This window comes from Periophthalmus magnuspinnatus, chromosome 14 (assembly GCF_009829125.3).
Source record: "Periophthalmus magnuspinnatus isolate fPerMag1 chromosome 14, fPerMag1.2.pri, whole genome shotgun sequence".
Classification (NCBI taxonomy): domain Eukaryota; kingdom Metazoa; phylum Chordata; class Actinopteri; order Gobiiformes; family Gobiidae; genus Periophthalmus; species Periophthalmus magnuspinnatus.
Genome location: NC_047139.1, coordinates 30,391,286 through 30,408,433, shown reverse-complemented (window position 1 = coordinate 30,408,433; position 17,148 = coordinate 30,391,286). Strand labels below are relative to the sequence as shown.

Genomic DNA, 17,148 nt, shown 5'->3' with positions numbered 1-17,148 from the left:
AAAGTTGTGTATGACTCACTATCCTGCTGGTCCTGCTTAACAAATACACATCAACACTTTCCACTAGCCCTGTATTCAACAGAGTGTGACTATGCAGGTCTCAGGTGAGCATCCTCTCACTTACTCTTAATGTCATTTGCAGCAGACAAATTGAACAAGCGTGTGTGTATCTGTGTGTCAGTCCATGTGTCTGTCTGTGTGTGCGAGTGACTAACAGTGACGTTTTGTTTTTATTTGTCCACAATGGCCATCCTGTGTCTTCTCTGTATTTGTCTCACATGCCCCAATCACATGCTGCTGCACCACACCTTGAGTGAATGACTGGATGACAGTGTGATGGTTCTGGGCACCACCTCCACCTCCTTATGTCAGAGGCCAGCACTTCTCCACAGTGACTTATGTCAGAGCAGAAAGTGGCCAGCACTTCTCCACAGTGACTTATGTCAGCGCAGAGAGTGGCCAGCACTTCTCCACAGTGACTTATGTCAGAGCAGAGAGTGGCCAGCACTTCTCCACAGTGACTTAGCATCTGCTCTGAGTGTGACTCTTTCATAACTTTACAACAGTCATGTTTCATCATGAATCTAGACATTACCGTTGTCTGTTAATGTGGAAGAGCTTGACTAGTGTGGCTACTTTTAGATCAATATGGATATTTCTAGTACATTTTAATAAAAAGCAACAGGCCCAAAGCACAATCCAGATATCCAGAGTGAACACCCCACCTGCGATGTCCCAGAGCTGGAGTCTGATGGTCTCGGAGTCCCAGTTAAGCACTTTGAGGGCGAAGTCCACGCCGATAGTGGCCCTGTAGTTGGTGGAGTAGGTCTGGTGCACGTAGCGCCTAATGATGGATGTCTTACCGACCCCCAGGTCCCCAATGACCAGCACCTTGTACAGGTGCTCCTTCCGCAGACTCTGCATTCCGTTGGAAGGCGGTGTGTGGTTGTTCATGATCCCTGAAGCTGCTGTAGAGTCTCTGTCTCTGACTCGCCCCGGGGCCCGGCGCGCAATGGGAAGTGCGTGATCGGCGCAGGGGCTGGACTGAGGAGCGTGTGACCTCTCCAGAGGAACCAGCTGAGTGCAGTACAAGTATGATTTAACCAACAACGTCACCAGTCGTAAAGAAAGATATGCAAGATTACACTAAAGTCACGTGCTCCGTGCAACTTTACGCACAGTGTCACAGTGTCATGTTTAGAAAGCTATAAGTTCAATGTTTGTCAGTCAAAGACAAACTTGAACATCTAGTGTGACTGGCGTTTTTGTTTTTTTTTCGTTTTTGTTTTTTTTTTTATTACAGATATTTCTACTCACACAAATACCACAATAACATAAAGCAAGTCAAAATATTTAATATACTCTATTCAAGAAGAACTATTACTTTTAAGTCAATAAGAAGGCCTGTAGCCTGTTTATTGGTTGGTTTAGTCAATATAAAAACAGAATATCACATTCATTAATTACACAATTCAAAATGCAAATATACAGCAGATTTAAGCTTCAACCATACATTAGTGAAAAAGACCATATAAAACTAATACTACTCTGATTGTTTAGAAATATTCTTAATTTGCAGTTAATGAACACAAACAACTATTTCAGATCACATTTGATAATCACCCAGTCTCATCCTGAGCAAACCTCAGAGCAAAAATATCTGGGCTATTCTCACTAGATTGAAGTTAAGATTCAGTTTTGCATTAGCACTCAGCTCCTTTGAACAACTTTTCTAATTTTATTGCCCCAAAAAATGATTTTTTACATGTATTATAAATGAACAGTAATATCATGCAAAAGTTAAATATCATATTCAAAGTAAAACAGTATTACAAACATTCATAGTTTGGTTTTGGTCCATTTTCAACTTTCAAGTCACAAAATGTTCTGTCCATAACGGCTGTGCCGTGTCCTCAGAAAAAAAGACAACATTATTTTTGAGAAAATTGTCTTTGCCAGAAAAGCCCTGACCAGGTCATTTATTCATTTTATCCAGAAAGAAAATATTGTAGGTTTTACCTACAAATGTCTACATACGACAGGAAAAAAATATAAATGTAAATAAATAAAGTAAATAAAGTATTACAACTGTGTCTAAGCTACAAACTGTTTTAAAGCAAAATCTAACCTAGAACTGTTTTATATAGTGTTAAAGTACAGTTATAACATATGTATAACCCTTCACATCTGGGTCCCAAAGGTTCTTCTGTAAATAATGTTATTAACATGCAACACCCAGAGCATGTGTTGTAGTTACAAGGGGGATCGTCTGGTTCCGTTCTAAGACAGGTCTAGTTCTTGTAATAATGTATTGTGTTTTTCTTGTGTGATCAAGGACCTTACAGGTTATGGTTATATACGAATTTAAGCTCAACACAGTTTAATTTCAAATGTAAAAATATCAATGAAGCATGAGGCTTGCGCTTGTAAATGCCCATTGAGTGATTCATAATGCTTCAGTAATAAAGTTACAAGCCCTCATAGCTGAAATCTTGACTCTAGTGCTTATTAAGTGGTTCAGAGTGAGGAGGAGCTCTGGCTGTAGTGCCTGAGCAGCAGCTGATCGTAGTCTGCATCAGAAGGCGGCGACATAGAGGGGGGCGAGCTGCTGTTGGACCCCAGCGAAGAGTCTCTGAATGGGGAGGGGGGGGTGAGTGCTGCCTGGTCCTCTCTGTCTTTACCCCTTCTCACCCCTGTCCCGCTCAAATACACCATGTCCACAGATCGATTCTCACAAAAACTGGGCACCGCTGTCACCTCCGCGTACGTCGTTACTGTGCTCTTAGATGTTATGTATTGTTGCGCAGGGCACTGGCTTGTATCTCCAGACATAGGCAGAGGACTATTGGAGTTGATGGCGCCCCCTCCTGGTAGCATCATGGTATTGAGCTCACTTATGTTGGCGGTAAAACGGTTCACCACGCAGCTGATTTGATCCATTATAGTTATGCCTTGAACATGTCCACTGATCATCCCTATACCGATGTCTCCGACTCCAATAGCACTAATATCACAGTCTACTAAATTACTGCTTTGGCTCTCAACTCTTCTTAATGAATGGTCGGGGATATACGCAGTCAAAGCTTCTTCTACATCCTCTTCTTGGAAACTTCTACCTTTTGCTCCTTGCTGGCTAAGTAAAGGCGACTGAGATGGGGAACAGTTAAAAGATTGAGGCTCCATAGATTCTTCATAGTCCTGTATTACTCCTGTGTCAGCAGATGAGTTGGCTTTAGAAAAGGGTTTGATTATGGCTGTCTGGTTGGTTTCTATTGGGTCCTTCTTCTTGACATGGAAAGACATGCGTTTCCACAAATTGGGTCGGTAGCTTCGTTCATTCTGTGCCCAAGTTACAGATTTTCCATTGGAGCTATAAAGCAAAATACCAGTTATACACAGATAAACAATAATGTCCAAATACAGAATTTCTCACTAAATGTCATGTTAAGCAGTACTGAGCACAATTAATGGATCTGAAGAGTCAAAATTTGTTAAATATTAAGATTTAATTCCAATATAATAAATGATATATACCCCTAAATAAACCTTTAGGACAACGTGCCCATTAAAAGCTAAGATGTATGTATCAGTGCCTTTATCGTGTGTGTACCATCCCCCATCTTTCTTTCTGTGATTTTATAACCACCTCCATTTCTTTCATCTTCCCTCGAAAGAGAAACTCTTAAAGGAAGGTTTCCTCTGGGAGCATTTAACCCAAATGAACAAGCCTTTTCTCAGTTAACAAGCCCTTGATCTCAGCTTTGTCGGCTGCCTGTTGCTATGGATTTAAACAGGAGTCTATATGATGGATTATGCTTACAGAAAATATGATACATGATATGAAGTGAATTAGGTTTTTGTTGCTCACATGATGTTGTAAGATGATGATGGTTAAAATGATAGCAAATCGCGTGCACTTTCTATCACCTATCCATCCCTATAAAGGATCAGGAACTTGGGACCTTCTTGCTGTTAGGTAAGAGTAAGACACAGCATCCCACAAGCCAATATTTACTGGAGATGGGAGCACATAAGATGTTCATATAAAATATGATCATATAATCAATAATGAAATCTTACTATCTTACTGGATAGAACTGAAACTGAAAATGACCAATACCAGATATCACACTCATAACAGGTGCTACAAAGATACCTGTTATATATTTTGCATGTGGGTGGTCATAATGTTTTGGCTAATTAATATAGCTAATTTAATTTTCTCATACCTGATTTCCTGTCCAGAAGCACGGCGTCGGAAGAAGTTGGCCATGCTGCTGGAGGACTTGCCAACTTTGGCAGCTTTCTTGGCGTCTCCAACGTGCATCCGCACTACAGTGGAGGTTGTGAACGCACTGCGCACATTCTTCTCCGGTTTGGCCAGCATGATGTACACCTGGAAGAACAGTCACTTATAAATAGATATAATAGCATAAACATTTTATAGATAAACTGCTCACCTTTGGTACAAACATGCAGCAAAGAGCCACAGTGGCACTGAGGCTGACACTGAAGCACATTGTGATGATCTTGTAGTTAGAGCCAAAGTAAATGGGAACAAAGGCCAGCCAGATGATGCAGGTGGTGTACATGGTGAAGGCAATGTACTTGGCCTCATTGAAGTTGGCAGGAACATTGCGGGTCTGTTGGGCGAAAAAAAAAGCTTTTTGTTATGACAGAATAAATGGGCTGTATTTGCCAAGCTGACATTTGTAGACATGCTACTCTCACAGAATGATTTATTATTAATACCAAGATAATTCAAAATAAACTTCAGCAACTAATATATATTTAGCAATTGTATGAATTCAAAAATGTCTTGGTTATTGTCACTAGACTGAAGTTAAGATTCAGTTGCATTAGCACTCAGTTCCTTTGCACAACTTTTCTAATTTTACTGCTCCAAAAATGATTGTTTACATGTATTATAAATGAACAGTAATATCATGCAAAGGTTAAATATCATATTCAAAGTAAACCAAGTATCAGAAACATTTATAGTTTGGTTTTGGTCCATTTTCAACTTTCAAGTCACAAAATGTTCTGTCCATAACGGCTGTGCCGTGTCCTCAGAAAAAAAGACAATATTATTTTTGAGAAAATTGTCTTTCTCACAAAAGCCTTGACCAGGTCTTTTATTCATTTTATCTAGAAAGAAAATAATGTAGGTTTTATATATTGTTAAAGTATAGTTTATGACATATGTATTACCCTTCAGATCTGAGCCCCAAAGGTTGTTCTGTAAATAATGTTATTGACATGCAACAAGCAGAGCATGTGTTGTATTTACAAGGGGGATTGTCTACTTCTTGTAATAATGTATTTTGTAATTGTGTGAATTCTTCTCATTGTCATGATTTTGTATCACAGTATTCAAATACTATCATATCTTTTTTCTGTAGAATTTAATAAATATGCATGATAATAATGGACAGTCTGTAGAAGGATAATAACATTTGCACATTTACCTTAAAGGCATAGAAAGTGCAGCTGAGGATCAGCAGGCCATTGTAGCCCAGCGGTGCCACCACCCCCAGAGTGGTAAGGTTACAGATGAGGTGCACCTCACGGATGCTCGGGTAGTCATAGATCACCTAAGAGAAAAAAAGAATACTTTGTTTCTCAATGTTTTTGTCCTCTGGTGTCTCCGCGGCCCTGTTCTATGTGTAAAGAGAATAGCATCGGTCCATAAGCACAGACCTGAGGTGGCTCAATGATGAGCAGGGCCACGATGATGCCCAGCTGCAGAAGGATGAGGATGAAGGCGATGATGAGTTGAGCACAGGCCGACATGAAACGAGGTTTCTTGGTGCAGATTTTCTTCTTGCTACCAGCCAGGATCCGTGCAATACGGTTGGTCTGTGACAAAATATAAATGCTTTATTTACATCTACTGAGGATTATCCATGATTATCCATCCACATTTAGATCATTAAGAGAAATCACAGCCCACATTAAAAGCACAGCTCTTTATTGGACCTTAGTCCTGCGACCCACAGAGGAGAGTATTCTTAGTATTATTCCTTAGATCAGGGGTGTCAAACACATTTTCACCAAGGGCCATATCAGCAAAATGGCTGCTCTCAAAGGTCCAGATGTAAAATAAAGTACTTTTTTAACTTGTTAATTCACTTTTTCTGTATTTATTACTTATTCAAGTTACAAATATTGCATATGCATTTGCCTAGATGTAACATATGGATGTGTAACTGTGTATCTCCTGATAAAATGACATTTTATGACCATCATACCTTTTAATTTACCCTGTCGAGGGCCGCATAAAATGATGTGGAGGGCCACATTTGGCCCGCGGGCCTTGAGTTTGACACATGTACCTTAGATACACTGTATTTATGCTACATTCTTATATCTGCCGTAATACAGTACTGTATTGAAACATTTACACTAAGGTATTGATAATAGAAATCCTGCGGATAGTGTGCTCATGATTTGTTTTATCATTACCTTTCCAATTTGAAGGCGCATTCTACAGGCTGCATGGACACATTTATTATTTGATGAATGATGTAATTCTGTAATTTGTTAGTAGTCATGTTTTATTGGTGTACCATATGATCCTATTGAACGACGTACCTTGGTAACAAGAGCAGAGTAGCTCATGGCAGGAGACAGCCCGATGCCCAGCCGCTGGAGGTAGCAGTAGATAATGTGTGGCTTAGCAATAAGGCTAAAGGTGCACAGGTATCCCAGGCATATTCCAGCTAAAATTATGTAGCACAACTCCCGACTGGACGACTTTACAACAGGAGTGTCCCAAAACCTATCACAACATAAGACGTACATATACACTGTTGTTTTCTTTTTTTTTCATGAAATAGATTACAAAATATTCATGGGAATGTTTTTACTTTATAAATACAGATGTGACAAAAAGTGTGGCCAAGAGTCCCAAACAGGCGAAAACAACAGCAGCAATGGGCTCCGGGTCTCCCCAGTGAAGATAGTGCACTGGGATCGGCTCACAACCTGCACAATATGAACCAGTGCAGTCTCTGTTAGAACATTTGAATGAGGTGAAAAATGGGATATATGTCAGTGATCCATTTGAGCATACAAACACACAAATACATGTTTATACATGTTTATGTTTATTTATAAACATGTTTTTAAATGTTTATTAAAATATATGATGTCACCTTTTTACTTCTAAATATTTAGTTAATTTTGTGTAAATATTTTATGTAGATGATTATAACATTTATTTGCTTTGAACTCTTTCTAATTTTATATATTTTTTAAAGATAATACATTTTTGACATTTAATTTTAGGCAGTGCTCTTTTGGAACCTGTAAACTTAAAATTACCATGCTGAATACATTTATTTTTGATACTGTGTGAGCTAAACACTAAAATAAATGGTTTCACACAATTAAAATTAATGTGCCTTGGCAATTCCCAACAGTTTTTCATCCTATCTCAAATGGTCTTAACATGAGCCAAACTCATTATCTGGCAACATTTCAACTGTCTGGCAATTGTCAGAGTGTCTGCTTGTTTATGTAATATGCAACAAGATCTGAGACTGCATGACCTACTTTAAAATCTAACTTGGCAGAGTTATCCAGTCTAATTTTTAGATCTATTTGTGTGTTGTAGTTGTTGTGTTTTTGTTTTGATTTTTTTTTTTACCTGTGAGGTCAGTGTTGGGCCAGGACCCGAGGGTGCAGGCCTGACAGGTGTATTCGTCAAACACAAACTCGTTCTCCTTACAAGGCGTACAGGTCCAGCAGCAGCTCACCTCTCCTTTACGGATCACCTACACACACATATGGACACACACAGGTTAGGTTTCCATTCTATCCAATATATTGACTGGAGACTGATCCTAACCTTAACCATCGTCACTATACTTGCCTAAACTTAAAGGTCCCATATTACACAAAACTGACTTTTGTGAACTTTAAGTCATATTATATTGTTGAATAAAATGCTCCATTCCACCTTATGAAGTCATAAAGCTGTAGTTTTCAAGTTAATAGCTTCTTTTACATTTAATTTAGAAGAGATTAGCAAGTCCAGGTCTGAAATCATCCAAATGATTCTAATGAAGATGTATGGAGTTTAAAAACACAGTGGAGAACTTCCTGTATTACCACATGACATCACAAGGTGGAACAGAGTGTTTTCTCAGCCTAAATATGCATGGTTTGTGTGTTAAACATGTGGGAATGAAACAAAACACAACTCCAGGTCTGTTTGTGACAAGGAAACAACACTATAACATAGATCAGAAAATAGTATAATATGGGCCCCAAACATTAAGCAACTTTAGCTCAAATCAGAACTTTAAACCATGTTGTTAATCTAATAATAAACCGTGTACGTCATGGGGAACTGATTTTTGTCCCCATAAAGAGGCATCCCCATGATGTGAGCGTGTACGAGATTGTGATAAATGGCCGCCCACACAGACACACAGGGCTCAAAGCTCTGAAGGCGCTCTGCTGTAGCTAATCTTACACTTTGACTTTGGAGATGGCCCATTAGCATTTCTCTGTCAGGGGAAAGATGTGTTACATTGCACTGAAGAGCTTTTTGTCTGCGGAATTCATATAGTTATCACAGGTATCAGTTCAGCATAAGGTTCACAATATCAGGGTCAGAGAAATAATAACAAAATAAATATATAAGTGAAATAAAGTTAGCTTTGATAGTCCTTATCAATACAAGAAACATGATAATAAAGTAAATGGCATGGTAAAACCGCTGTGTAGACTTAGACTTAGGAGAGAAAAATATTATTAAGTAAGCGCTTGATTATAATGTGAGATTCAAGCATTACATAAGACTGTATTATGTAATGACTTAAATACTAATGATTCATCTAGTATAGGCTTTTTTTTTTTTATTCAAACTGAATAAGAATGTATATTACTAATGTCACAGACTCATTTTGTATAACATATACCACAAAAACCACGCTACATAAGTGATGCCTTAGCGTAGGATGCCAATAGCTCCAATTTGAAAAATGCCAAACTTCCATTAAAATTAAGAAAAAGAAGAATCACATCCAGTATATCATGATTATTTCATTTTGCTTTGACTCCTGAGGATCACTCACTTTGATCTGTCCTTTCTGGCACGGCTCGGAGCAGAGGGAGCGGATAATTTCACTGTTATTGCTCCAAATTTCCTCATCGTTCATCTGGAGTCCACCCTGGTCCCAGCTGCCCACGTGGATGTACGCATACTCATTCTCTCCAACCAGCTTAAAGTTCATTATTTCATATCTGTGTAATTCACATAAAACATCATAGATACTTTATTTAGTATTTAGTTTATCAAAGAATACATGTGTCTTTCTTACCTGCCAGGTGAGTCTCCATTTTGGTCGAAGTGAATAACCTCTCCAGAAACGCCAGTGAAGTTTGTTTTCATGAGGAAGTCCAGCAGTTTGCCTCCATCGATAGGTCGCATGTTCTCACACAAACCCTACACATAATATTAATAATCATCAACTGTATTGCGTATTTAGACAAAATGCTGAAATATTTTAAAGATAAGATGTTTCTATTATAGTTATATAGTTTTTGTTTTAGTACGGACAACGCTGATTGCAATTTCAGGTTAGTTAATTATTATTTTTTTCTACTACTGTTAAATATCCAAAAGCAACAACAGGTACATTTGAGTATATCTATGTCCAAGTCCATTTAAACATCTATTAACAAAAGCATTGCGTGTGAGGCCAGTCATACAGTAACCTAAAGACACAGTACCTTATAACCTGGACAGAGGGACTGCTGCATCGCATGGAGACCATAGGCCATAGAATAGATGGCATTTATCACAAATCCCATCTTTGTATCTTGGGCATATTGTTGACGCAAAGATTCTCTCCCTGTGCAAGAAAGACAGTGAAAGTGTAAAGGTTTAAGGAGGGCTGGACAAAATATCATAAAGTTCAAGGTGAAACATATGATTAACTTCTTTGTGTGGGTGGGTCCGATACTCGCTTGTCTTCTTGAAGGTGTTTTTGCTTTGCCAGGAATGTTCCACAGTATTGCACTGACTTTCTTGCATCATACATTTTTAGCAGGCTTTCCTCTCCACAGATCTTACCTGTTAACCTGGCATAGTGGAATCATGTAGATAGATACGTTCAGTGCCATGCTGTGCAACATTCTTAGCAAAGTAAATTTAAAAAAACATCTTCATAGAGACCAGCAGGCGTCGGACCCCCAGCAGTACTGTTCTTAAGTTTTGAATTTAACAGGAAGAAGACATAATGTGCAGTGATATTTTGAAGTTTGCACTGACATGTACAGGTGCGGTTGTACATGGTGTTCTCCTGTGGGTGTCCTCTCAGCCTGCACTGGAAGCGGTGCTGCCAGAACTCAGGGAACCACGGGTTTCTGTAGTTGTTGTCTGGCTTTAGATTCAAGTAATAATCGTCAAACCAGGTCACATGAGCAGACTTCAACTTTATGGTGATGCCTCCTGCTGCCTCTCTCTCGTAACTCTTAGTCACATCGTAGCGGTCGGCCCAGCCATCACTGCGAGGAGCAAGAACAAAGGGGTAATGTTAGGCAGTTATCCAAAAGTCAAAGTTTTTTAGGTTCATGCCAACAAAAAACAGGTAAATCTATGTGCCTTTTATAATCATTTTATGTGTTGTTGTTTTATGTATGAAAACCTTCCTAAAACACAATCCTTCACACATACTTTCAGACTCCTTTTGATGTTTAAAGTGCATATAACAAGTTAGACTATGCATTTCACTGAAACATAGTTAACATGATTATTTAAATATATAAAATCTCTTCTAGTCTTTTTCTAGTTTTTATTTTAGTACAGTTTTGCTTCCTGGCTGGACATTCATAAATGTAATTCCCTAACTGTTACCAAGCAACCATAATGTTCACTTTTATTTTGTAAAATTAATGTCAGAACAACGCCTTCCTTGGCGTGAATTGCCCCTGTATTTTAAATAGAGTTATATGTGTTAATGCCATAGGTAGAGGAACTCCATTTGAGAGATCACCACAGCTTCCTGCAGCGTCGTACTTTACTTCTCAATTTTTTTCCACAAACTGTCACTTGATGATGTAACTGATACAATTACGATAAATATTTACATGTACTATGCAACCAAATAAGTAATAATTAGAAACAAAATATGAAAATCTGTTACGCACTTTAACACTCACTCAACAGATTGGGGACATCTAAAAAGCAGCAATTTGGAGATGCTCTGACTCTGCTGCCCAGCCCTCACAACATGCCACTTCTCAAAGTCGCTCTCATCTGCACATTGCCCATTTCTGCTTTGATGACAAGATGTTCACTTGCTATCTAACAGATTCCACCCACTAACAGGTGCTTTCACAACGACATCATCTAATTTCTCTTCACCTGTCAGAATGGCTAATATTATGCCTGACGGGGTGTACCTTATGATGTCTTTTACCGAGCTGTGAATTTACAAAGACAGAAGCGGCTCACAACTCCACAAATTAGGCAAATTTGTGTCAGTCTAACCCTTTCTCGTTTCTCTGTGCCATACAAAAATACAAGAAAAATTGTATTAAACTTAGCAAACTGCACTGCCGTTACACAACAGCTGAGGGGGCGTTTTATGTGATTCTTGTTTCTCTCGGTGAGGCAGGAGATCATTTCATAACACATCCTTGAAGCAGCAGTCAGCACAGAAATAACACTGGTATAAAAGGTATTGATGGATCTGAAAGGCTTTGACTCTGATAGTTTGAATCACTTTTGAAAAAGAGCTATGTATCCCACGCAGTGACCGACCGAGCAGGGAGAGGTGCACAGCAGGGCCCTACCTCCCACAGCCGAAGACGCTGGCTCCCATGTATGCACTCCAACATGGCATCACCACTTTTTCAATACGGACTCATTTTACCTCACACTCCATGGGGCTGGTCTAGTTCAGCAACAGTTTGGAGAGGGTTTTAGAGAACTTTCAAGAGCGAGTGAGTGTGAGATCAGTAACAAAGGTCTTCCCATATTTAAAACATTGTCTAAAAATATGTCCTGAGATACAATGGACAAACTGGAGTAAAGTGAGCAATCCTACTACTTTTGAACTCTTTTTAACCCTTTGTAAAGGCTTTTATGAGCCCAGCTGTCTCTCGGATAAATCTGCACTCCTTGTTATAGCTTGTTAATGATAAGAATCAAAATAAAATGCACAGTGATTTAGAGAGTTATGGGCGACTGGTTCCATCTGGCGCTAATCCTATAATTGGCAAACTCCAAATGGTTTCGATGCAAATGTGTGAAGCATCAACATGTTTGTGCAACTAGTAACAGTTTCTTGAAGGACACGCTCAAATGTAAATTTGGATTTTTGACTATTTTACACATGCATGCCTTTACTTGTGTCTTTTGTATAAGTGAGTTGGACTACTCAGTATAACACAGAATGGAGTTTCCATCAGGACAAACCACACACTAACCATTGTATCACCGTGTAAGCAGGGATTAATATGTGAATGATTAACAATGAGTGAATGTGTGAAACGCATTTCACACTATTAAAACAATTTATCACCAAAACTGAGAGCAATCTACAAAAGCATAATGAGCCAGTGCCATAAACAAGGCTTGTTACTGTATATAAACAAAGTGTATGGAGGAATGAATGACTGAATGACTTGACACAAACACAACGCTGCTGTCAGAGGATTAAAAATACTCTCTTAATAATAACACGCTCATCTGCTTGGTAACGCTGTGTGACAGTTTGGCTGTATGTAGTTCAAGGTTACTTTATGTTACTGTCAGGCTTGAGCGACAGCCTACATATGTAGCTCTTAATGAGGAAAGGCATTTATAGAACATGAGAGATGAGAGCGAGCCAGAGCAAATCCTTAAAATAAAACTGGTATTCTTGGAGGCTGAATCCTCCTGCCAAATGATGCCCAGTTTATTTGCCTGCTTTAATTGCTTAGTTACCACTTCTGAAACTCCACAGACAATACTTTACCCGTGAGTGAGATGGAGATGTAATGACGAAAATGGTGAAAGGACTAAGATGGTCTTTCAACAACATTCGGTGACAACATCTGAACACAGCCTGGATGAACAAGAAGGCACAACACCACAAACACATCAGTGATTTGCAAACATTAGCGTCTGAGTTAGAGACAGAGATGAGGCAGAGAAGCCCAAGACTGTGCAAGAGCTTAGAAAGATGAAATATGCAGTTATATAATAAAAAAAACACATGTTATTATTTGTTTGTTTGTGTGTATTAGAGATATATGTGAACTACTTCTACTTTATTTATGGTTTTAGTAGATTTACAAATGTGTTTTCTTGGCCATTGTGCCTTAACAGTGACAAGAGCAAGGCAAAGTGGAGAGCTTTACGTGTAATTGATCTATGTTTCCGTTTGTGTATTTTGAGTACTTTGTTCAAATGGATCCATTAGTTGTTATCTGCAGCCTTTGTTAACTCATTTAAATCATTTGCACAGTGCTATAACAAACAAAAAAAGCCCACTTACCTTCCCACCAGTAAGAACTCGCCCACCAGTCTCTGGCGTCTCATTGCCATAAGGATGCCCCGGACAGTCATGCCCTCACAGAAACATGCCACTACTCTGGCTTTGGGCAGGTGACCTCGGAGCTTCTGCAGAAGTTTATCAAAACTCTGCTCTCCAGCATTACTGTAAATCTTATCTGAATGAGCGATGCAGAGCCCCTCTTTGGCAGCCATGTCCTTAAAGGCCTCCATTCCACTCTCACCATAGTTACCTGACAAGAGGAATACAAAACAGTTCTAGAGCACAACAGAGTACCTTCACATTTGTTCTGATTTGGTCCTGGTTTGAGTCCAGTTTAGCCCTGATGTAGTTTGGTGCGGTAATAGTTCTGGTCTAGTCCAAGTTTAGTTCCTGCTTTAGTACCTATTTGGATATGATGTGTGGTAAGAACGTACACACAGACCTCTGGGGAAGAACATTAATTACTACAGAGTGCATTAGGCGACACATTGTGATGCATCCTGACCCTAGGCAAGAACAGTGCATTAATTAGCCTGATTAATGATATATAAATACAATTAGAAAAATACTGCCTTTACAAACTTTCCTTGAGACAGACTGGTGCCATTTAATGTCCGAAACACACAGTCACTTAAACATTTATTCAACAGTGTTATAAACTATATAGATAACTTCATAGGATGTGCCTGGGGATGAAGAATTGTACTACCAACTCTCAGGTGCACACTCAGCTCGACAGCTTACTGCTTTGAGTCACATTATGGGAGACCAAGGATACTTACCCTCAGTGTGGATAGCAGACACATAGCTCCAGTTGTATCTCTTCACTATGTCCACCATCGCTCTGGCCTGTTGCATGTCCGATGGCACAACCCTCATGAAGTACTTATATAAACTCTAAAGACAAATAATATTGTGATATAGGCATGGTTAAAGTATTTTATCATGTTCAAGCTGTAAGTGTAAATGCTACTGACTCCTACAAGTTAAATTTTCCTGAGAAAATAAAAAGACAGCTTGAAGGTACACTTTGTAGAATATTTTACCCATGTATCAGTGCAGCAGCAAAGGGCAAGCAGTACAACACCCTGATTATCAGCCCATAGATTCTGGTCAGGAGTATCTAGCTAGCTGTAGTATTAGCCTAAGGTGTGATTTTAACGATGAAGAAGTTCATCATGTCTTCTCAGTTCACTGTTTTGGTTGATGATGAAGACAAACTGGAGCACCCACATATAAACATTTGACCAGTGCCTGTTACCTTGTCGCTGAGATCCATGCTGGTGGCGGAGTAGGCGATCTGGGGGATGTTGAAGAGTTGGAGCAGGTTCTGGACTTGGATGGCCACAGAGCTGGACCCGGGGCCAATCAATCCCACAATGGGCTTCTTCCCCTGGAACAGCAGACTGCCCCCCTCCGCAGTGCAGCGGCCTGCATTATCCTCCTCGTCGTTGGAAACAAGTGTGTCCCTGATAAACTCGATACTCTGCTCCAGCGCCACCGCCGAATGCCAGCACGAATCCCTGGTGTTTAATGGATTGTTGTTTTGGCAGGATAGATTAAAAGAACTAAAGAAAATAACTAAGGAAATAAGAGCAGCCAAACCTGATCTCACAGCCAAGGGAGATGTTAGGGAGGATGTAAGGATCTGCGTTTATTCTGTCCAAAGTGTGCATCATCGCCTCCACTCTCTGGATCCCATACTGCTCACGGACTGCACCACACTTTCGCTCATGGACCTGGAACACCAAAAGCATTAAACATGATTCTGTTCATCTTGGTATAAATGAAATTTTTGAAATAAATCAAGTTTTCTATGACCTGTTGAGACCAGGTTAAGTTCTGTTTTACACCTGACTTTTTCTAGTTTTTGAGATAAAAGTGAATACAACATTTACAAAGCATAGAAAAGGTCCACTATGTCAGCTTTGAGGTGGAGAACCTGCCATCTGCTTGTTTCTATGGAGTTGTTATTGCTTTGCCTTAAATCCTGGAAGGTAACAGCACTCACAATAAAATAAATGTTTTTACAAGATATATAAAAACAAAAAAAAACAAAATATAATGAAATAAATAAATGCTACATAGATCATAGATACATACATAGATGTAATGCTATACCGTAGAACATTTCAGGCAAAGCAATAACATCTCCATGGAGACAACCTGATGACGGACCCCACCAGAAAAGTTACGTAGGGCAGCTGTAAACTAATGGCTAAATAATAAATAAATATTAAAAAAATAAAATAAAATTGAACAAAAAACATTATTGTAAATAAGCTGTAAGTTGTAAAGTTGTAAATAAGTCCTGTTTCAGTGCTCAAGCATCAGTACATGTCCTTCCATTGATAAAACGTTAAATTCATGAACCTTGTCTGCAGGAGGCTGGTGGTGCACAGAGAACAACGCTCCTATGATGATGTCCCCGGGCATATGAGCTAGAACCCTCCTCTCGTTGCTCTGGGCACTGACCCCTGCAGGGTGTTTAAGGCCACGCAGGTGCAGATCAGACCCCAGAGGAAGAATCAGCATCCACAAGAGCACAGCCTGTGTGTGCAGAGGGGTGAGCACATGCACACCTGCTGCCATCCCGCCTGTCTGCCTCCTACACGTCACGTCCTGAGACAGGTCTTTGTTTGGAGGATTTGATGCCTGAAGTTATGATCCTACAAAAAAGGAGTGACAAAACATTTAATAAAGAGGGCAATTGGAGAATAATAAGTTGTGGGTTGAGTTGCACTACTCACCAGCCTCAGCACATGCACCTACAAATATTAACATAAATGTACACTATGGAACTTTTCTGGTGGAGGGTCTGCCACCTGCTTGACTCCATGAAGGTGTTATTTTCTATAAAGCCGGTTATATAATTGTATACAAGTATATTCCTATAATTCTCACATGTATTCAATGCAAGTGCAAACATTAGTCACATTTTTACAGCGTGCAGGGTGACCTCTCCACAGATCTGACCTGTAACTTGGCCTAGTGGTGCCACCTGCTTACCTCCATAGAGATGCCATAATGCCATACGGTGGAACATTCCAGTTAAAACAGTTAAATCTCCATGAAGATAAGCAGATGAAACCACAGAAAAGTTACACAGTGCATCTTTAAAAGACCATAATGATAAAGAATAGTGTAAAGCCTGTTTCAGTGTAATATTTAACACTGACTGTATTGTCAAGAACAACAAGACATAAAAGCAGCACAAAACAGCAAGTTTGCATTAAAATAAACCTGTTGAGGGTCAACTATGAGACACTCTGTTCTTCAGGCCCAGGTCACACAGCTCTGCCCTTTCATTCTCTTTCATTCTTCCACCTGCTGGTTATCTCAGTAGTACCATAGTAACAATTTACATTTCAGTGATCAAATGATTTAACATTCATTAAGCTGCTGTTCTGCTTCAGTCTATTTGGATAAACACATGTTTTAAACTTACCTCGTCTCCATCCTCTGTTCTTTCTGTTCATATAAGAATCTGCAGATGTAAAGAGCGCGGAGTGGTTTGCTCTCGCTCGGTCTGACGCCTGGCTACAGCAAACTGCAAATAGCTGCAGCAGATAATACAGTCACAGTGTTTCTGAACATGTTTGACTTTCTGACGCACGCCGAGCCCCACTCCTCCTCATCCTCCTACTCC

At 39.5% G+C, this 17,148-nt stretch overlaps 3 protein-coding genes across 4 annotated transcripts in view; 1 reads left to right on the top strand and 2 right to left on the bottom strand.

Annotated features, from left to right (window-relative positions):
* The window catches only part of LOC117381251 (ras-related protein Rab-38), a 3,205-nt gene extending 2,251 nt beyond the window's left edge, over positions 1–954 (bottom strand). Inside the window, exon 1 of the mRNA XM_033978179.2 lies at positions 726–954. Coding sequence (XP_033834070.1) covers positions 726–954 — 229 coding nt within the window. The remainder of the gene's footprint in view (positions 1–725) is intronic.
* The window catches only part of map3k7cl (map3k7 C-terminal like), a 23,190-nt gene extending 20,549 nt beyond the window's left edge, over positions 1–2,641 (top strand). For both annotated transcript variants that reach the window (XR_008648929.1, XR_008648930.1), the window contains exon 6: positions 2,630–2,641. The gene's annotated coding sequence lies outside the window, so the exon portion shown is untranslated. The remainder of the gene's footprint in view (positions 1–2,629) is intronic.
* grm5a (glutamate receptor, metabotropic 5a) lies at positions 1,389–17,148 on the bottom strand. Its single transcript, XM_033978176.2, has 18 exons — positions 16,948–17,148; positions 15,873–16,168; positions 15,105–15,238; positions 14,761–15,022; positions 14,282–14,396; positions 13,500–13,749; positions 10,286–10,521; positions 9,745–9,866; positions 9,333–9,457; positions 9,087–9,255; positions 7,652–7,778; positions 6,870–6,987; positions 6,595–6,781; positions 5,701–5,859; positions 5,469–5,594; positions 4,461–4,643; positions 4,230–4,396; positions 1,389–3,370 (listed from the first exon to the last, which is right to left on the bottom strand). The coding sequence occupies exons 2-18, from the start codon at positions 16,089–16,091 to the stop codon at positions 2,518–2,520; spliced, it is 3,552 nt and encodes a 1,183-aa protein (XP_033834067.1). The 5' UTR covers positions 16,092–16,168; positions 16,948–17,148; the 3' UTR covers positions 1,389–2,517.